General features: G+C 52.3%; 1 protein-coding gene across 1 annotated transcript; it reads left to right on the top strand.

Annotated features, from left to right (window-relative positions):
* Positions 1-4,671: 4,671 nt before the first annotated feature.
* LOC116954740 (charged multivesicular body protein 5) lies at positions 4,672-20,468 on the top strand. The gene is made up of 9 exons (XM_076063782.1): positions 4,672-4,930; positions 5,032-5,159; positions 9,622-9,726; positions 10,721-10,767; positions 11,981-12,074; positions 12,642-12,713; positions 13,881-13,989; positions 17,212-17,327; positions 18,822-20,468. The coding sequence occupies exons 2-9, from the start codon at positions 5,091-5,093 to the stop codon at positions 18,870-18,872; spliced, it is 663 nt and encodes a 220-aa protein (XP_075919897.1). The 5' UTR covers positions 4,672-4,930; positions 5,032-5,090; the 3' UTR covers positions 18,873-20,468.
* The last annotated feature ends 1,575 nt before the right edge of the window (positions 20,469-22,043 follow it).

Raw genomic sequence — 22,043 nt, 5'->3', positions numbered from 1 at the left:
TTTTGATTTAGCATGCTGATCTTAAAAGTGCATTGAAAATTTATATACTCCGACTGATGCTTCTATTGTTGTGGAGTAACTCATGCAGCCAGCTATGGCTCTAGGGTTTGGTGTTACATGTTATTTATGTAGTTTATTGTAAAAAAATCGGTCACAGTCCTTATGATCACTGTTACATTGCAATTAAGGCTTTATTTTTTGGTGATTTCGAAACGTTTTTTGGTTTGGACATGTTTGTTTTGTTGTAGTACGGAGTTAGACTGATGGCCTTAATCTAAGTTTTCTTGTGGTTGGTGTTGTTGTTTGACTTGCATCCCACTGGGATTTTTTGCACACAGCGTTTGTGTACGGTGCTTTTTTCAGGAATATTTTTGCTGTTTTTTTTCACGGATTTTCTGTTTGCACAGTCACATAGTCACTTTAAGATGTTTTCTTGTTCGTGTTTTTTATTCGTTCCGGTTGCACCCGATTCAAGAGCCGAATGGCTCACAGGGCTATACCAAAATAAACAGAAACTGAAAACTGAAAGAGTGCACGACGGTGGCCACCACCTTATGTGTAGGGTGTGTTGCAGTTGTGTTCAATAGTGTTGCCTCCACACGAGTGTGCGCGCCTCTGTCGAACCTCTACACTTGCAAAAGGTTTCTGCTTGGTGTTTTAAACATCTTAACACCCGTTTTATCGACAGAAAGGGTAAAATCTATTCTTATGCGATGACGTCACGGCGGGCCCATGTTACCTGGGGGACTTCACGATTGCCATATTGCACGGGGGTCATCCATCCTGGCAGCTGATAGGCTGGTGCAGCCGGATGAATGGCATCACCCCCTCAGAATCTTCATTCATACTGGTTCAATGCGTAGGCAATATCATCCACAATACAGGTTTTTTTGTGGTTAGATCGCGTAAATATATAAATGTGTCATCAAACCCGCCACCACCCGACACAGCCAACTGATACGGGTTGCCACCTAAACAGAACGTGCAACTTCGTTACGAGTTCATTCATACTGCAGGAGGAATCTGATGAGCTATAAAGCTCTTGTCACAGGTGTTCAGTAGGGGCACGGGGTAAGAACGTTACACCAGTACAAAAACACAAAAGTGATACAAGGTCAACAAATCACCCAAATTTTGATTTAAAGCTTTCGTGACTGCAGGGATTCATATTCTTGGTTCTTTCGGTCAAGTCACGTAGAAGGGAAACAATAAAATAATACAAATATAAAACAATAAAATTCTCACGACGTTTCGACTGCAACACAAGCAATCATCATCAGTTGTGAAAACCACAAGAAAATTTGAAAAAAGTGGCGTTTATTTTTAACGTTAGCACCACGGAGAGAGATTTGACAGTTTGTTCAGATGGACGAGTCCATCTATGTTCGGAAAAGAGGAGGGGGGAGACGAAAAATAATGGATGCGGTCTGAAAGCCACCTTAAAATAACCGCCACTTTTTTCAAATTTTCTTTTTGTGGTTTTCACACCTGATGATGATTGCTTGCGTTGCAGTCGAAACGTCGTGAGAATTTTATTGTTTTATATTTTTATTATTTTATTGTTTCCCTTCTACGTGACTTTACCGAAAGAACCAAGAATATAAATCACCCAAACACAAACAAATAAAACACGAAACCATCTCCATCCTAGCAGGCAAAGCCCACCGAGGTATCCACTAATTTTTCAGAAGCTATCTGGCTATCACAAATAATAGCTTCAACAAAGTGGCCCCAATCATTGGACACTTATAGCACCAACATCATCTAAATAATCTCAATGCATGTGTAGTGGATTCGAATTAGGTGCACACACAACTTCTTGGGAGGCAACACTTATTTCTTAATGAACACAACAGTTAACTCTTACATTACGCATAGGGTGGTGACCACAGACTTACTCTAGCTAACACACACTTCTCAGATACTCTAGGGAGGTACAGCCTCCTGTCTTCGCGGGACTTACTCACACGTCTGCCGCTATCCTAGCGTCCTCCGGGTGGGACCTACACACGAATCTCTTCTTGGCGTCTTCACGATGCATCTTCATTCTTGATATGGGCAGCAGCCTCGAACCTCGTGAGGAGGCTGCTTATATGGGCCTCGGCGTGCTCGGGCCCCGTGCCGGCCACGCCCCCTTCGAGAACCCTCTCGAAGCCCCCCTCCCTGCTGTCCACGTGCCCCCCGAGGTGCCCCCTAGGCCCCCGGCCCCCACTGGGGTCCAGTCACGTGTCCAGCCGGGGTCACAGAGAGTGCCACGACCTCACACCACCCTCGTGGCCTCCCGAGTCCAGAACCGACCCCGACGTCATTCCCGCCTCCAGCCGGGATGACGTCATGTGTAGACCCGCGTGATCGTGACACTCCCCCGGCATAGTGACGTCACACGTGTGCGTGTGTACGCAGTAGTGATGCTAGCATCACTACACACGTGCAATAAACGACTTCCACGACACGTTGAGACTCGCGTCCTTTCTTCATTAGCTACGGCTGCTCGGCACCCTCTCTTTCTCTCTCTCTCGCCACATGCACGTGGCTCTCTGCTCCTCCGTTCCCGCGCGGCTTCCCTCGCTCTCACTTCCCCCGCGCACCGCTGGTCGGGAGAGCTTTTCCCGCGGCTGCCACGTGGTTGGTGGCGGATGAGATGGCGGAGATGCAGTCCGGGACCCCAGGCTTCCTGCTCCAGCCTCTCCTTGGCGGAGCAAAGCCCCGCCTCTAACCACGCCCCCTTTCAGAACCTTCTCGATGGTTCCCGCACGTACACCCCTGAGCTCCGCCCATGAACTTTGGCCCAGATCGAACCCGTAGCCCTGATTGGCTGTGACCGATGGGGCAATGCCTACGCAGCCCTTTCGTATGTCGGTGTGCTCTCTCGTTAAACACGTGTTGTGAAATGTGGAGGGCAAAACCGAAGGACCCGGAGGAAAAAAAACATATCCACACGGTTTAAAAATATCATCACTTTTTATTCCCTCATTTTTGTATATCGAGGTCGTACAAACAGAATTCGTGGAGGCAGTAGCATACATGTCAATCCTTTATCAGTGCCATACCTTATTACAGACGAATTCATACTGTATCGGTAACTCCGCGTGCCCCTTATAAATCGCAACGTTCATCCTACAAAGTCCCATCACAAGGGAGAAACACAAGCACATAGACAATTGTTTTTGTTTCCCGCGTTGAAACGGCTGTACGCTGCTGTATGGACCTGAAAACTCAATTTCCCTGTAAAATAATACGGGGTAAAACGCATATGGGTTGACAGGTATGTGTCTCTGTGGGGTCTCTGTGTGTCTCTGTAGACCTCTGTGTGTCTCTGTGTATCTCTGTGGCTCTCCATACCTGTCAACACCTTATCAGTGCCCTGCCTTGTCACAGACCAATTCATATCGTATTGGTCACCCCGCGTGCCCTTATAAATCGCAACGTTCATCCTCCACAAAGTCCCTTCACAAGGGAGAAACACAAACAAATAGACAAAAATCCCCCCCAAAAACCCAATAATATTGACGCGATATAACCCAAAAAAACCTGTATTATGGATTATGGTGGAGAAAGCCTACGTGTGAAGGGGCCGTCCATAAATGACGTCACACACCTGGGGGGGGGGGGTCAGACATTTGTGACGATGTGTGACGAGAGGGGGGGGGGGTTGAGAAATGTGACGTCACATCAAAATGCGCAACTTTAAATAAATACAGACAACACGTTCTACTTAATTAAATAGACTTTTTAATAAATGTTTTCTCCTAGGACGTCAGAGCGCAGCGCCACATTAAATACGCACTACAATGACAATAGTTTAAAGCGATTTGAAGCATGTTTTTTTTGGGGGGGGGGCAGAGTTTTGTGATGTCATATTTTAGGGGGCGGCGATCTTTATGGACGGCCCCTAAAGAGACATAAACAATGTTTGTTGCCCGTATCGAAACGGCTGTACGCCGTGTGGACCTGAAAACGAAATTTCCCTGCACAAGAATACGCTGTGAAACCGCATGGGTTGACACGTTTATGGGCCGTCCATAAATGACGTCACGCGATTTTTGACCTCCCCCCACCTCGTCACATGGCGTCACAAAAAGTCAGACACCCCCTCAAATATGACGTCACAAAGCTCTGCCCCCCCCCCAAATAAACCATGCTTCAAATCGCTTTAAACTATTGTCATTGCAGCGCGTATTTAATGTGGCGCCGCACTCTGATGTTGTAGGAGAACACATTTATTAAAAAGTCTATTTAATGAAGTAGAACGTGTTGTCTATATTTATTTAAAGTTGCGCATTTTGATGTGACGTCACATTTCTCAAACTTCCCCCCCCCTCGTCACACATTGTCACAAATGTCTGACCCCCCCCCCCACCAGGTGCGTGACGTCATTTATAGACGGCCCCTAAGGGTCTCCCAGTGGCTTGTTCCACGTCGCTGGGTCTCATCGGCGAAGGGTCGCTCCGACGGCGTGACGTCATTCGAAGAAATTACCTGAGACGTGACGTCACACGAGGGTTTCGCTTCAAATCGTGACGTCAAAACTTTAGTGCAGCCCCTCCCCCGCCCTCAGTCACGCGCGACCGAGGCGGATGACGCAACGTGCACGTCGACGTCGTCGCGCAATCGGAGCGCGGTGACGTCGTCGCGGTCTTATGCGGGGAGAAAAACCCGTTCGGCGTGGACGGCGTGGCCGACGCGATGATGTCATCGAAAGCGTGATGACGTCACGCGAGCGTTGAGTGAAGCCGGAAGTGAGTTGGTAGCCTCGTAGTAGCAATACGGACTATCAGGAGGAGTACGGGTTAGCAGGAGGAGTACGTGCTAGCAGGAGGAGTACGGACTCGCAGGAGGAGTACGGGCTCTCAGGAGGAGTACGGGTTAGCAGGAGGAGTACGTGCTAGCAGGAGGAGTACGGGCTAGCAGGAGGAGTACGGACTAGCAGGAGGAGTACAGGCTCTCAGGAGGAGTACGGGTTAGCAGGAGGAGTACGGGCTAGCAGGAGGAGTAGGGACTCGCAGGAGGAGTACCGACTCGTAGCAACAGCAGCAGCAGGGATTGTGGAGTAGAGGCGACTACAGCAGGCGAAAGGAACTCTGTCCGACATGAATCGACTGTTCGGTCGCGCTAAGCCCAAAGGGCCTCCGCCCAACCTCACCGACTGCATCCAGAGTGTGAGTAACTCACAGTAACTCACTCATAGTAACTCACTCACAGTAACTCACTCATAGTAACTCACTCACAGTAACTCACTCATAGTAACTCACTCACAGTAACTCACTCACAGTAACTCACTCATAGTAACTCACAGTAACTCACTCACAGTAACTCACTCATAGTAACTCACAGTAACTCACTCATAGTAACTCACTCACAGTAACTCACTCATAGTAACTCACTCACAGTAACTCACTCATAGTAACTCACTCACTGATGGGACTCACTCACTGATGGGACTCACTCACTGATGGGACTCACAGTAACTCACAGTAACTCACTCACAGTAACTCATAGTAACTCACTCATAGTAACTCACTCATAGTAACTCGCAGTAACTCACTCATAGTAACTCACAGTAACTCACTCACTGATGGGACTCACTCACTGATGGGACTCACTCACAGTAACTCACAGTAACTCACTCACTGATGGGACTCACTCACAGTAACTCACTCACAGTAACTCACTCACTGATGGGACTCACTCACTGATGGGACTCACTCACTGATGGGACTCGCTCACAGTAACTCACTCACTGATGGGACTCACTCACAGTAACTCACAGTAACTCGCTCACTGATGGGACTCACTCACAGTAACTCACTCACAGTAACTCCTCACTGATGGGACTCACTCACTGATGGGACTCACTCACAGTAACTCACAGTAACTCACTCACTGATGGGACTCACAGTAACTCACTCACAGTAACTCACTAACTGATGGGACTCACTCACTGATGGGACTCACAGTAAATCACAGTAACTCACTCACTGATGGGACTCACTCACTCACAGTAACTCACTCATAGTAACTCACTGATGGGACTCACTCACTGATGGGACTCACTCACAGTAACTCACTCACAGTAACTCACTCTGATGGGACTCACTCACTGATGGGACTCACTCAGTAACTCACTCTGATGGGACTCACTCACTGATGGGACTCACTCACTGATGGGACTCACTCACTGATGGGACTCATAGTAACTCACTGATGGGACTCACTCACTGATGGGACTCACAGTAACTCACTCATAGTAACTCACTCTGATGGGACTCACTGATGAGACTCACTCACAGTAACTCACTCACAGTAACTCACTGATGGGACTCACACTCACTCACAGTAACTCACTCACTGATGGGACTCACTCACTGATGGGACTCACTCACAGTAACTCACTCTGATGGGACTCACTCACTGATGGGACTCACTCACAGTAACTCACTCATAGTAACTTACTCTGATGGGACTCACTCACTGATGGGACTCACTCATAGTAACTCACTCTGATGGGACTCACTCACAGTAACTCACTCACAGTAACTCACTCTGATGGGACTCACTGATGAGACTCACCCACAGTAACTCACTCATAGTAACTCACTCTGATGGGACTCACTGATGAGACTCACTCACAGTAACTCACAGTAACTCACTGATGGGACTCACACTCACTCACAGTAACTCACTCACTGATGGTACTCACTCGCTGATGGGACTCACTCACTGATGGGACTCACTCACTGATGGGACTCACACTAACTTACAGTAACTCACTCACAGTAACTCACTGATGGGACTCACACTCACTACATTTACTCACTCACTGATGGTACTAACTCACTGATGGGACTCACTCACAGTAACTCACTCACAGTAACTCACTCTGATGGGACTCACTCACTGATGTGACTCACCCACAGTAACTCACTCATAGTAACTCACTCTGATGGGGCTCACTGATGAGACTCAGTAACTCACAGTAACTCACTGATGGGACTCACACTCACAGTAACTCACTCGCTGATGGTACTCACTCGCTGATGGTACTCACTCACTGATGGGACTCACACTCACTGATGGGACTCACTGATGGGACTCACTCACAGTAACTCACTGATGGGACTCGCTCACTGATGGGACTCACACTCACTCACTGATGGGACTCACTCACAGTAACTCACTGATGGGACTCACTCACTGATGGGACTCACTCACAGTAACTCACTGATGGGACTCACTGATGGGACTCACAGTAACTCCGAGTAACTCACTGATGGGACTCACTCACAGTAACTCACTGATGGGACTCACAGTAACTCAATCATAGTAACTTACTCATAGTAACTCACTGATGGGACTCACTCACTGATGGGACTCACTCACTGATGGGACTCACTCATAGTAACTCACTGATGGGACTCACTGTAACTCAGTCACAGTAACTCACTCACAGTAACTCATTGATGGGACTCACAGTAACCCACTCACAGTAACCCGCTAATGAGACTCACGTTAACTCCCTGATGCGACTCGCAGTGGCTCACCGACAGAGTAACCCACGGTATTCACGGTGAACGAGACTCACCCTTAGGACTCACTTGGCACTCCAGTGGCAAAATGAAGAGCGTGATGATCATTGCCATCGTGAACCTCAATACGGTCCCAGGCTAGCACCCCCCCACTCCACAACTCGTTACGTCCAAATCCTAAGTTGGATTCGGGGTGTTCGTTCAGAACTCAGGTGCTGTGTGTTACGGGTCAAGGGGCAGGACTTGCTCTAGGTACCACGGGGCCGCTATTGGGGCTTCTTGTTGTGTTTGGCTGATGGCTAGCAGCGGCATGCTCACAGTTGTTGTTGTGGTCGTTGCTGAAGGCGTTCGTGGTTGTGTGGCCTCCGTGTTGGGGTTGGGAATCGGGGCTCGCTTGCGTGCTTACTGCTTTCACTCTGGTGTTAGTGTCAGGGTGTTAGTGTCAGAGTGTTAGTGTCAGGGTGTTAGTGTCAGAGTGTTAGTGTCAGTGTGTTAGTGTCTGTGTGTTAGTGTCGTTGTGTTAGTGTCTGTGTGTTAGTGTCTGTGTGCTAGTGTCAGAGTGTTAGTGTCAGAGTGTTAGTGTCAGAGTGTTAGTGTCTGGGTGTTAGTGTCAGGGTGTTAGTGTCAGGGCCAGGGTGTTAGTGTCAGAGTGTTAGTGTTAGTGTCAGGGTGTTAGTGTCTGAATGTAGGTATCAGGGCCAGGGTGTTAGTGTCAGGGTGTTAGTGTCAGGGTGTTAGTGTCAGGGTGTTAGTGTCAGAGTGTTAGTGTCAGGGCCAGGGTGTTAGTGTCAGAGTGTTAGTGTCAGGGTGTTAGTGTCAGAGTGTTAGTGTCATAGTGTTAGTGTCAGGGCCAGGGTGTTAGTGTCAGGGTGTTAGTGTCTGAGTGTTAGTGTTATTGTTTCTTCGCGAGGCGCGGCTCTTCGGGGTGACGTCACCGTCTCGTGACCCATTACACAATGTGGGTGGTGCGGTGATGATGTGACGGTGATAGGCACGGGGTGTTGATGTGACGTTGATGGGGGTGTCACAATCAGAAACTTTATTATATACTGGAGGAATCCGATGAGCTATAAAACTCTTTTTCACAGATGTCCAGCATGTTATGATGGTGGTCAGATGATGTGGATGTGGTGGTGATGACGATTACGTGATGGTAATATGATGATGTGAGAAATTAACGAATAACGGGTTTTCCCCCCCCAAAAACCACGAAGATTTTCATATCCCCTGCGCATAGGTGAATCGTTTTGGTTAACAAAAAATACTTTTGGAAAGAGAAAAAAAAGCACCAACCTGGGAAACGCGCACATGGAGCAGGCCGCGTGATGAACCTCGGGACGACCGTGCTGCCCGTTTGACCCTGACGGACAAAACCCCGCTTCTGCCACCGACGGGCGCAGCAGCGATCACAAGCGACGCGGCGATGGCCGCCGCCGTTTACCGCCGGCATGGGGCAGCATAGACGAGGGTCACACGGCAAACGGATCCAACGTCAGCTCTCGGGGTCAGCGGGCCTCCGAGTTTGTCTACCCTAAGCAGAAAGGACGGCGACACAGTTGATGATGGTGCCGTGGACCCGACTCGAGGACTCTCCGAGGACACGTAGGGCTGCAGGGTGGCGGCGCAGCGGTGTGACGCTCGCGCATCGCGAGCACGACGGGACTGGGTTCGATTCCCGATGAGGGAGGGTGCCTCTCGGCATTCCACGTCAACCCATACGGTTTACCATACGGCGTACATCCGTTTCAATACGGGCAACAAAAAATTGTCTTTGTGTTTCTCCCTTATGATGGGACTTTGTAGGATGAACGTTGAGGGCACGGGGTGACCAATAAGGTCTGAATTGGTCTGTAACAAGGTAGGCGGTGATATTGGTTTGACAGGTTTGTTTCTGCGTGGAGTTTGTGTGTTCTCCCCCTGTTCTCCTCCACAGGTTTCCTCCGGATTCTCCGGTTGCCTCCTCCTATAGCTGAAGAAACACACACATGCACATCGTCATTGGTGTTGGCCAAACATCCAAACGATATAGCAGAACCCTCCGGAAGTGTGTGACCGTGGCGTCGCTAAAGAGGTGTGGGACCGCTCCACCCCGCAGGTCGAGGGACGGGGCGAGTCCATCGACAAGAAGATCGCACGCCTGGAAGCCGAACTCAAGAAGTACAAGGACCAGATGGCGAAGATGCGCGACGGCCCTTCCAAGGTGACAGACACTGACGACCTCTGTGTAGCCCACGAGCGGGCGGTGGTGGTTGCGCTGCACGTGACTGTCTGTGGTGGTGGTGGTGGTTACAGTGCACGTGACTATATGTGGTGGTGGTGGTGGTGGTTACGCTGCACGTGGCTGCCTGTGATGGTGGTGGTGGTTACACTGCACGTGGCTGTATGTGGTGGTGGAGGTGGTTACGCTGCACGTGGCTGTCTGTGGTGGTGGTAGTGGTTACGCTGCACGTGGCTGTCTGTGGTGGTGGTAGTGGTTACGCTGCACGTGGCTGCCTGTGGTGGTGGTGGTGGTTACACTGCACGTGGCTGCCAGTGGTGATGGTGGTTACGCTGCACATGGCTGTCTCTGGCGGTGGTGGTGGTGGTTGCGCTGCACGTGGCTATCTGTGGTGGTGGTGGTTACACTGCACGTGACTGTCTGTGGTGGTGGTGGTGGTTGCGCTGCACGTGGCTGTCTGTGGCGGTGTTGGTTGCGCTGCACGTGGCTGTCCGTGGCGGTGGTAGTTATGCTGCACAAGGGTTGGTGGATCCCGCACAGATTTTGTGAAACTCCCTTCCTGTGGGCGTTGAGGAGGTGCCGCATACCTTGCCTTGCCAGGAGTGCGGACTAATATCATCCGTCCTTTCTGCATGGGATAGAGTGTTGCCCCTTCGCACGTCTGAGTTTTCTCCGGGTACTCCGGCTTCCTCCCACACGTAATCACTCATCGATTATCCGATGATAGCATCTCCATATATAGAGGACCCCAACAGCTTGGAGGAGGGAAGTTGGTGCCGGCTCAGCGTGTGGCTGCTGCTGCCTTCCTGCTCCTCGTCTGTCGTTCCTCTTCGCGCCTCCCTCCCTCCCTCCCTCTGTCTTCGAGAGCGAGGTGCGAGCCCTGTGCGATGGCGGCGCAGCGTTGCGAGTGATTATTATTGTTGTCGTTATTATTCCCTGACTGTAACATGCGTGCCGTGTTCCGTCTGTGTTGCAGAACATGGTGAAGCAAAAGGCCCTGCGGGTTCTCAAGCAGAAGCGCATGTAAGTAACGCGCGTGGCATACGTCCAACGACAAAGATGCCCCCGCCCCGTATAACCTTAAAAAGACTTCCATAAAAGGACTGTTGGGGCGAGTGCTGTTAGCGAGCAGCACCTATTTGAGGCCGGTACGGCACACGAGGGGGTGGGTGGCCAGCACCACACCCGGCCGCCTTTGTCTCTCGAGTGGCGACGTTTACACAACCGCGTACTCATCTGAGGCCGACTTGACCTAGGGGAGGCCCACGACCAGTTCAGCTAATCGTCACCGGTGTTGACCGTGAGCGGGAATCGGACTCGGGTCGCCAGGGCCGTGTAGTGCAGTGCGCTAACCACTGCGCCACCGCTCCCCCCACGTGCACACACGCTTTGCACACTCACGCACGCGCGCACACACACGTGTACGCTTAGGGGAAGCAGGGTACTGGCGGCACAGTTGGTGACACTCGCGCTCCACAGCAACAAGCTCCTGGGTTCGATTCCCGGACGCGTAGGGTTTGTGCGTTCCCCTTTTGTTCTGCAGAGTGTGAGTGGGAGTGGGTGAGTGCGAGTGAGAGAGAGCGAGTGTGAAGTGTGTACAGGAAAACCTTGCATTGCGAGTAACTTGGCCTGCGAGTGTTTTGTAAGCCGAGCAAAATTTTTTAAATAAATATTAATTTGATAAACGAGCGAGGGTCTTGCAATACGAGCAGTACGTATAGACGCTTTGTCTGCCGAGCGTCACGTGATCGCAACTGATATACGAGTGCTTTGATATACGAGTGCTTTGGATTACAAACACGTTTCCGGAGCGAATTATGCTCGCAATCCAAGGTTTTACTGTGCGTTCTTTCTCCCGCTGTTCTGCATGGGTTTCCTCCGGCTTTTCCACTGTCCTCGCATAACCTAAACAAACAAAATAATTATCGTGCTACGTTAACGATATCGGCCAAAACATCCCGATCCTGAAAAACGACCTGCGAGTTACTCCGAATCTGAATGTTTATTTGTAATGGAATAAATCCGATGAGCTATGACGCTCTTTGATTGTGATCACACACAGCAACAGGAGGAACATCATCATCATCCTCATCATTCCCCCCCTACTTCAACATTCAGGCACCACCCTCCTGGAAGAACAAGAGTCTTGTGACTCGGGCATTCCTCGGTAAACATGCGCCATGCAAACGAACATGTAATGTTTGGACGGGTTGCTCTTTGTTTTTGTGTTTTGTAGGTACGAAGGTCAGAGAGACCAGCTCAGCCAACAGGCGTTCAACATGGAACAGGCCAACTACACCATCCAGACCCTGAAAGACACCAAGACCACGGTAAACCTCGCGCATAGACGCCCGGTGCGGGCCCAGGAGGTTCGTCATGGCCGTGTCAGAGGCTGAGGCACCAGGGCCGACTTCCTCTCTAACCCTCTGGGCGTTCATAACGCCAAGGTCAGGCTCCCTGGCCTCGCAATTCCAAGAGCCAGGGTTGAGTTTGAGAGCCTGGGTGCCCCCCTCTCTCTTCCACCAGGTTCGCAATGGGCCGAGTCTTAAGAGACGCGCTAAAATCCCGGCTCGCCACTCTGTGACGGCGTTTCTCTGTATCCTCCCCCGGTGTGCACGGCTGTACCGCAGTCGGCCGGCAGGGTACGCCGCGTGTGGCGGGGTAAAGTGTGGGCAGGCCTGTCTCTTCCAACACGTCTTAATCGGCGTGGAAGAGTAGACCAAACACCGCTCGGGAGCCCCCCCCCCCCGGGCGGAGGAGGTCCTTCCGGCAGCGGTGGCGCGCGAGCGGGCAATTGCAGGGCCGCACCTTTGCCTTTTAACGAACTGCGGGATGAGTGGTGGACGCGGCGGGATTGGCCTTTGATGCCCTCCCCCTCCGCCGCCTTTTGCCCCCAGGTGGACGCCATGAAGGTGGGAGCCAAGGAGATGAAGAAAGCCTACAAGAAGGTGAACATCGACCAGATCGAGGTGAGGCCCGCGCGGGGATCACGTGGAGATCACCGGGGGGGTGGGAGGGATCGTGGGGGGAGGTGGGGGGGGGGGTAGAATCTCTAGGGAATCATTGGGGCACCACGGGGGATCATGGGGGGATCACGGAGGATCAAGGAGGGACCACGTGGGATTGCACTGGGGGGGATCACGGAGGATCACGGGAGGACCACGTGGAACTGCACGGAGGGATCACGGAGGATCAAGGAGGGACCATGTGGGACTGCACTGGGGGGCATCACGGAGGATCAAGGAGGGACCACGTGGGACTGCACTGGGGGGGATCACGGAGAGTCACGGAGATGAGATGAGGATTATCAGGCAGACACTGGGATCATAAGGAATCATGGAGGGATCGTCAAGATTATAGGGGATCTTTTGGAAGGGGTCTGGTATCTGGAGCTTTTGTCCACTGCTGGTCTCTTCAGTCGTGTCGCCTGCGACTCCGTGTCCCCCTAGTCTCCATGTCTCCCTTGTCTCCGTGTCGCTGTTTCTCCGGGTCGGCTGTGTCCCCACGTGTCCGTGTCTTTGTGTCCCTGTGTTTGCCGACTCTCCATGAACTCGCATCACCGCTTCTCCCTGTCCCCGTGTCTCCCTGTCCCCGTGTCTCCACGTTACCGTGTCTCCCTGTCCCCCGGTGTCTCTGTGTCTCCCTGTCCCCGTGTTTCCACGTCCCAGGGTCTCAGTGTCTCCACTTCCCTGTGCCTCCCTGTCCCGTTGTCTCGGTGTTTCCCTGTCCCCGTGTCTCCCTGTCCCGGTGTCTCCACTTCCCTGTGCCTCCCTGTCCCGGTGTCTCGGTGTCTCCATGTCCCCGTGCCTCCCTGTCCCGGTGTCTCCACTTCCCTGTTCCTCCCTGTCCCAGTGTCTCGGTGTTTCCCTGTCCCCGTGTCTCCCTGACCCGGTGTCTCAGTGTCTCCCTGTCCCCGTGTCTCCCTGTCCCGGTGTCTCGGTGTTTCCCTGTCCCCGTGTCTCCCTGACCCGGTGTCTCGGTGTCTCCCTGTCCCCGTGTCTCCCTGTCCCCGTGTTCCCCATCCCCATATTCTTGCGTCATCACCTCCCCCCCTCCCCGGTATCCTCTTTTCCTCGCCTCCACATCCCCGTGTTGCCGCGTCCCCACCTCACCACTGTGTCCCCGCTCACACTCAGGACCTGCAAGACCAGATGGAGGACATGATGGAGGACGCCAGCGAGATCCAGGACTCGCTGAGCCGGAGCTACGGCACCCCCGAGGTGGACGACGATGACCTCGAGGCAGGTGAGGGGTCAGGTTTGGAGGCACGGTGACCCTAGGCCGGTCGGAGCGTTCACCTCGACACCTGAGCCCGTGACGCCCATCAAGGGCTCCCGCCTGAGTGCGCTGGCACCCGCGGAAGGTCCCAAACACCGAGCCCAGGGACCTGAGGGTCCCGGGTTCAAATCCGACTCTCGGCCGCCCGTAGTCACACCGTGGTTCTGCAGTGTGGCGAGTCAGTGGGCTTAGGCCGGTCATCAGTGACTCGCGTGGAGACTGATAGACTCGCGTAGAGACCCATAGACTCGTGTAGAGACGCATAGACTCGCATAGAGACCCGTAGACTCACACAGAGACCCGTAGACTCACATATAGAGCCATAGACTCACACAGAGACCCGTAGACTCACACATAGACCCATAGACTCACACAGAGACCCATAGACTCACACAGAGACCCGTAGACTCACACAGAGACCCATAGACTCACACAGAGACCCGTAGACTCACACATAGACCCATAGACTCACACAGAGACCCATAGACGCACACAGAGACCCATAGACTCACATAGAGACCCATAGACTCACATCGAGACCCATAGACGCACACAGAGACCCATAGACTCACATAGAGACCCATAGACTCACATAGAGACCCATGGACTCGCACAGAGACCCATAGACTCACACAGAGACCCAGAAACTCACACAGAGACCCAGAAACTCACATAGAGACCCATAGACTCACACAGAGACCCATAGACTCGCATAGAGACCCATAGACTCGCGTAGAGACCCATAGACTCACGTAGAGACCCAGAAACTCATACAGAGACCCATAGACTCACACAGAGACCCATAGACTCACACAGAGACCCATAGACGCACATAGAGACCCATAGACTCACATAGAGACCCATAGACTCACATCGAGACCCATAGACTCGCATAGAGACCCATAGACTCGCGTAGAGACCCATAGACTCGCATAGAGACCCATAGACTCACATAGAGACCCATAGACTCACATAGAGACCCATAGACTCACATAGAGACCCATAGACTCACATAGAGACCCATAGACTCACATAGAGACCCATAGACTCACATAGAGACCCATAGACTCACATAGAGACCCATAGACTCACATAGAGACCCATAGACTCGCGTAGAGACCCATAGACTCACAGAGAGACCCATAGACTCACATAGAGACCCATAGACTCGCGTAGAGACCCTTAGACTCACGTAGAGACCCATAGACTCACATAGAGACCCGTAGACTCGCATAGAGACCCATAGACTCACATAGAGACCCATAGACTCGCGTAGAGACCCATAGACTCGCATAGAGACCCATAGACTCGCGTAGAGACCCATAGACTCACATAGAGACCCATAGACTCACATAGAGACCCATAGACTCACATAGAGACCCATAGACTCACATAGAGACCCATAGACTCCCATAGAGACACATAGACTCGCATAGAGACCCATAGACTCGCATAGAGACCCATAGACTCGCATAGAGACCCATAGACTCACACAGAGACCCATAGACTCACACAGAGAACCATAGACTTACATAGAGACCCATAGACTCACACAGAGACCCATAGACTCATACAGAGACCCATAGACTCATACAGAGACCCATAGACTCGCATCGAGACCCATAGACTCACATAGAGACCCATAGACTCGCATAGAGACCCATAGACTCGCATAGAGACCCTTAGACTCGCATAGAGACCCATGAACTCGCATAGAGACCCATAAACTCACATAGAGACCCATAGACCAGTGTAGAGACCCATCGACTCACATAGAGACCCACAGACTCACATAGAGACCCATAGACTTACATAGAGACCCATAGACTCGCTTAGAGACCCATAGACTCACATAGAGACCCATAGACTCACATAGAGACCCATAGACTCACATAGAGACCCATAGACTCACATAGAGACCCATAGACTCACATAGAGACCCATAGACTCACATAGAGACCCACAGACTCACATAGAGACCCATAGACTCGCATAGAAGACCCATAGACTCGCTTAGAGACCCATAGACTCACGTAGAGACCCATAGACTCGTGTAGAGACCCATAGACTCACATAGAGACCCATAGACTCGCTTAGAGACCCATAGACTCGCATAGAGACCCATAGACTCACATACAGACCCATAGACTCACATAGAGACCCATAGACTCACATAGAGACCCATAGACTCACATAGAGACCCACAGACTCACATAGAGACCCATAGACTTGCATAGAAGACCCATAGACTCGCTTAGAGACCCATAGACTCACATAGAGACCCATAGACTCGTGTAGAGACCCATAGACTCGCGTAGAGACCCATAGACTTGCTTAGAGACCCATAGACTCGCATAGAGACCCATAGACTCGCTTAGAGACCCATAGACTCACATAGAGACCCATAGACTCACATAGAGACCCATAGACTCACATAGAGACCCACAGACTCACATAGAGACCCATAGACTTGCATAGAAGACCCATAGACTCGCTTAGAGACCCATAGACTCACATAGAGACCCATAGACTCGTGTAGAGACCCATAGACTCACATAGAGACCCGTAGACTTGCATAGAGACCCATAGACTCGCATCGAAGGTGATATTCCCATAGAGACTCATAGACTGATATAGAGACTCTTCTACTCACGTTGAGATCCAGAGACTTGCATAGAGACTGATAGCTTCACATAGAGACTGCTTAGTTTTAGTTAGATTAAATATATTATCAGCCGATTGTTGTGTTATAGTTTCGATTATATTCCAATCATGTATGGAAACACTATTGCTGATGTGCAAGCGCTTTAGGGACTCAGAAATAATTCGCTAGCTTTGTGTAGTATTTGGTTAGCTCTAACAGGCTTTATGTGATGTGTTATTTTAACTGCGTTTGGTATTACCTTTGAATCTCTGCACCTTTTGAGGAACGCCAGTGAAGAAATCAATTGAACCCGCTTAATGCGGAGTTTCTCCAATCTTCTGGTTTTATAAGTAGCTCTACGATATCCCAAGACGGCGGAGGAGGCACCCCCGCTGCTCACTGCGAGATTCCCAAAGGGATTCCTCGTGCCGTGACCGCGGCGCCAACAGCGCCGTCCGGGTGACGCGGTCAGGGCCTCGGGACGACCTCTGACCCCTGTGTTTTGTTGTTGTGGTGGGGCGGCGGTGGGCGGCGGCCGCGATCAGAGTTGGCGGCGCTGGGGGATGAGATGCTCGCCGATGAAGACACCTCCTACCTGGACGAGGCGTCGTCGGCTCCTGCCATCCCGTCCGGCCTGCCGGGCGACAAGAGCGTCACCAAGGTGGGCCAGGGGGGCAGGGGGGGGGTGGGGGGGGGCGGGCTGCCTCACATGCAAGCACACAGAAGATCCCCCGTGTAGCCTGTGGCAAGATGTTGACCACCTCGCCTGGTATGCAGCAGGTCGTGGGTTCGATCCCGACCCTGATGCCTGCTGCTGTAGATTTGGAGTTTGTGTGTCTCTCTCTCTCTCTCATCATCACGGTGGCTAGGTGATGTTAACTATCTCGCCTGCTATAAAGGAGGTCGTGGGTTTGATCCCAACCCTGATGCCTGTATTTTTGGAGTTCGCATGTTCTCCCCGTGGTCGCTTGGATTGTCCTCCGGGTCCTCCGGTTTTTCACCTCCACATTTATAATCAACGTGGCGCGTTTAAAAGTATTTGGCTGCTAAAAAATGTCCACATGTTAAGCCACTTCGTTGAGCTATCATTTGTGGCCAGGTGGCTTCTGAAAAAGAGCAATATATAATAATAGGGTTTTTCCCCTTTTTTCTGGCAAGAAAACTGAAACCTTTTTACAAGGATTCATGTCTGCATTAACCACAATACCTGCAGTCAAAATGCAAACAAAAAAATACTATGATAATATATGCATTGTCCTTGAAACTGATTGGTCCACACCAAGGGATTGGGATTGGTGTGGACCAATCAGGGGATTGGGATTGGTGTGGACCAATCAGTTTCAAGGACAATGCATATATTATCATAGTATGTTTTTTCTTGTTTACATTTTGACGGCAGGTATTGTGGTTAATGCAGACAGGAATCCTTGTAAAAAGGTTTCAGTTTTGTTGCCAGAAAAAGGGGATTAACCCTATTATTACATTTTGGTACTGGCAAAGGAGGTCTAATGATGAAGAGCAATACAGCTAAGTGGGCCTTACCTGGTAAAATAAAAATAGTAAATAGTAGTTTAGCCTCCACAAGTGTGTTGGGAAACTGCTGTTAGCGAGTAGCACTTATGAAGGTTGGCACGGCGCACGAGGAAGTGGTCTGGCTAACACCACCACCACCACCACCACACCCGGCCACCGTTGTTTCCCCAGTGGTGATGTTTACACACAGCAGTGGCTACTCATTTAAGGCTGAGTCTACCTAGGGGAGGGCCAGGACCTTGTCAGATATTGGCCACTGTGGTTGGATGTGAGCGGGCATCGAAGTCGGGTCCCCAGGTTCGTTGCGAAGTGTACTCACAACTGCCCCACTGCTTCTCCTTACAACACACACACGCACCTGCTGCACCACACACACCTGATGTACACACCTGCTGCACGCAAACACACACATACCTGCAAACACACCTGCTGCACAACACACACTCACCCGCTGCACACACACGCACGCACCTGCTGCAACACACACACACACATCTGCTGCACTACACACACACCTGCTGCACCATACACTCACCTGCTGCACACACACACACACCTGTTTGACCACACACTCACACCGGCACCCGCCTACGGCCCTGGCTGTGCTGTGTCGCCCCCGCAGGACGGGGTTCTGGTCGACGAGTTTGGGCTGCCGCAGATCCCGGCGACATAGACGGTGCGGACGGTACGGACGGAGGGGCGCCGTGCAGATTGACAGCTCCCTCGCTCGCGGCTCTCCCCTCTCAACTTCCCCCCTCTCTGTCTCTCCTCTCATCTCCCCTCTCCATCTCCCTTCTCCCCTTCCCCCTCTCTTGTCTCCCCTCTCCCCTCTCATCTCCCCTTCCCCCTCTCTGTCTCTCCTCTCCCCTCTCATCTCCCCTTCCCCCTCTCTCTCTCCTCTCCCCTCTCATCTCCCCTCTCCATCTCCCCTCTCCATCTCCCCTCTCTCCCCTTCCCCACCTCCATCTCCCCTCTCCATCTCTCCTCTTCCCTCTCCATCTCCTCTCTCCCCTTCCCCCCCATCCCCTCTCTCCCCTTCCCCGTCTCCCCTCTCGATCTCCCCTCTCCCCCTTCCCTCTCCGTCTCATTGTGGAGTTCCCCTGTTTCCAAGTGAAACCGACCCCTCCCTCCTCCTGTATTCCGATGATCGGGGGTCGCTGTGACTCCGGGACTCGTGGTCGCAAGGGCGCTAGTTGAGCTATTGGTAAGAGGCCGGCCTTGCCAATCAACGTCACAAATCGATGTCTTCGATCAGAAACGAACTGAAAAGCACTCATTTGTGGGAATTGAACAACGGTTCGTCGGATGGATATACTGCCCCCCCCGTCAAGGTAACGTGGGAGTACCACTCCTGGCTTAGAGCTGCCTCTGCCGAAGTTCGTTACTCCTGACCAGGAGTTTAACTTGTGCCTCTGCGGTTTGTGAGTCGGCGATTCGGACCACGGTGACACCCGGCCTCTCTATACAATAAACAAGTTATCATTAGCACTCTTGCAATAGTACAGGTTTTATATGAAGTTATTTAATGTGGGCTCATAATGGCTGTGTCGGGGACACTGAGCCGGCAACCACTCAGATGCGATCAAATACGTGTCTCGGTTAAGCGGGGATTCAACCGGATGCTCATCACCAATGACACGCATAGAGACCCACAGACTCCCACAGAGACCCATAGATGCACACAGAGACTCAGACTCACAAAAAGACCCATAGACTCGCACAGCGACCCACAGACTCACAGGGAGACCCGTAGACTCTCACAGAGACCCACAGACTCTCACAGAGACCCACAGACTCGCACAGAGACCCACGGACTCGCACAGAGACCCACGGACTCGCACAGAGACCCACGGACTCGCACAGAGACCCACGGACTCGCACAGAGACCCACGGACTCGCACAGAGACCCACGGACTCACACAGAGACCCACAGACACACAGAGACCCACAGACTAAAATAAGTTTAACAGCCCCCAGAGTTGAAGTTCATCAGAAACCCAACCCCCTGACCGGAGTATCAACTCGTGTCCTGACCGCTATAGTTAGGTGTTATGTCGGGTGCGGCGTTGATTTTCCATTTAACGAGTAAAAAATCCCTTGTGCCTTTTTAAACGCTTGCGGAGTAATGTAGCTTCGTGGTGGTGGTGGCAGCGGTGGTGGTGGTGCGGTGGTGGTGTTGGTTGTAACGGTGCGTGTTGCTAGGTTCTGTTGCATCAACGCCTTTAGTAGTGAGTTCCTGTATTCTGAAATAAAAGTACTCCGTTGCCCACTTCAGGAGTCCTTCGGGCACGTATTTGCCCAGCCTCGCAGAGAGTCCTGGGAGTGTTGGCAAGAGGGGGGCCCAGCGCCGGGGGAGGCCGACGGTCGGGCCCAAATCCTTGCGGCCAATCTCTGAGAGCGGCCACGATGTTACTGCCGGCCGCACTGCGAGTCTCCTTGCCAATGCTGCAACCATTACCGAGTCCACCGTCACCATCGTGATCGTTAACAATCGCCCTGAACACTCTCACGACCCGTGAACACACCCACGCAATCCGTGAACGCAACAGCCGAAATTCGCCACTCAGTGGCGGTGACGTCGCCGCGGCGCCTGTGCCAGGCTAGGTGCACTCCGAGGCCACGTGAAGTGTCGAACGCCCGCTTGGCAGGAGGAGGTCACGGGGCAGGCCCAGGTGGTGTCGTGGGTTGACTGACCGAGATGAGTGGCCGATGCACCACCTCTGCCCCCGACTGTGCCAACTTGTTGCATTTTAGCTACTCGGCACTGCGCTCGTTGTTGTGAGCGTCGCTCCTCCGCCCTTCGTTGTTGTTGGAGGGCGACTGCCTCCAACTGGCCAGTAGCGTCCTTCACGAGCCTCCTCCACAGAGGCCAATCTTGACACCGCTGGTACCGGTCGGCAAGTCCACTCGGCTCCACATCCTCCTGTACCACATCACTCCATCTCTTCTCTAGCCCGTGCCGCGCCCGTCTAGCCCCCTCTATCCGACCGAACAAAAGCTGTTTAGCCATGCGGTGGCTGGGCATGCGGGTTCCATGACCCAGCCAATGCAGCCTTGCCTGCCGGAGGAGGCCGATCTGGATACTGCTGGTACCGGACATCGACAAGTCCACTCAGCTCCACACACACACACTAAGACAAAGATCCCCCGTATAGCCTTAAACTGTTGGGGCAAATTCTGTTAGCGAGCACCTATGAAGGCCGGCACGGCACACGAGGGGGTGGGTGGCCAGCACCACGCCCGGCCTCCTTTGTCTCCCTAGTGGCGACGTTTTTACACATCGCACCAGGTCCTCATTTGAGACTGAGTCGACCTAGGGGAGGCCCAGGGCCGGTTCAGATAATCGCCGCTGGTGTTGGCCGTGAGCAAGAATAATCGAACTCGGGTCACCGGGTTCGTAGCGCAGCGGGATAACTGCTGCACCACCGCTCCCCACACGCACACACACGTGAACGTACACACACGTGAATCACACGTGAACACACACCCGTAATTGACTGAAAACATTCAATAAAACTGCAATGTAGCAGCAGCAGCAATCAGGAAACCCTCCTGCGACTGTCTCGTGGGAAAGTAATAATTAAATTTCAGTCATACCCCCGTCTCTCGCACCCCCTCCCCATTTTACGTCGTTTCGCAAAGTCAACGTCGGCGTTTTACAACTCAAACCGCTGCCGCCACCCGAATTGCGTTGCCTCGACCCCCCCCCAACCCCCACCCCACACACACCCATGCGTTCCTCTTCGGGGCCGTCCATAAATGACGTCACGCACCTGGGGGGGGGGGGTCAGACATTTGTGACGATGTGTGACGATTGGGGGGGGTTGAGAAATGTGACGTCACA

The sequence above is a fragment of the Petromyzon marinus genome, unplaced genomic scaffold (genome assembly GCF_048934315.1).
Source record: "Petromyzon marinus isolate PM22_M1 ecotype Great Lakes invasive population unplaced genomic scaffold, UKy_Petmar_22M1.pri1.0 PM_Scaffold_189, whole genome shotgun sequence".
Lineage (NCBI taxonomy): Eukaryota > Metazoa > Chordata > Hyperoartia > Petromyzontiformes > Petromyzontidae > Petromyzon > Petromyzon marinus.
This window is presented reverse-complemented; position numbering and strand designations above follow the sequence as displayed.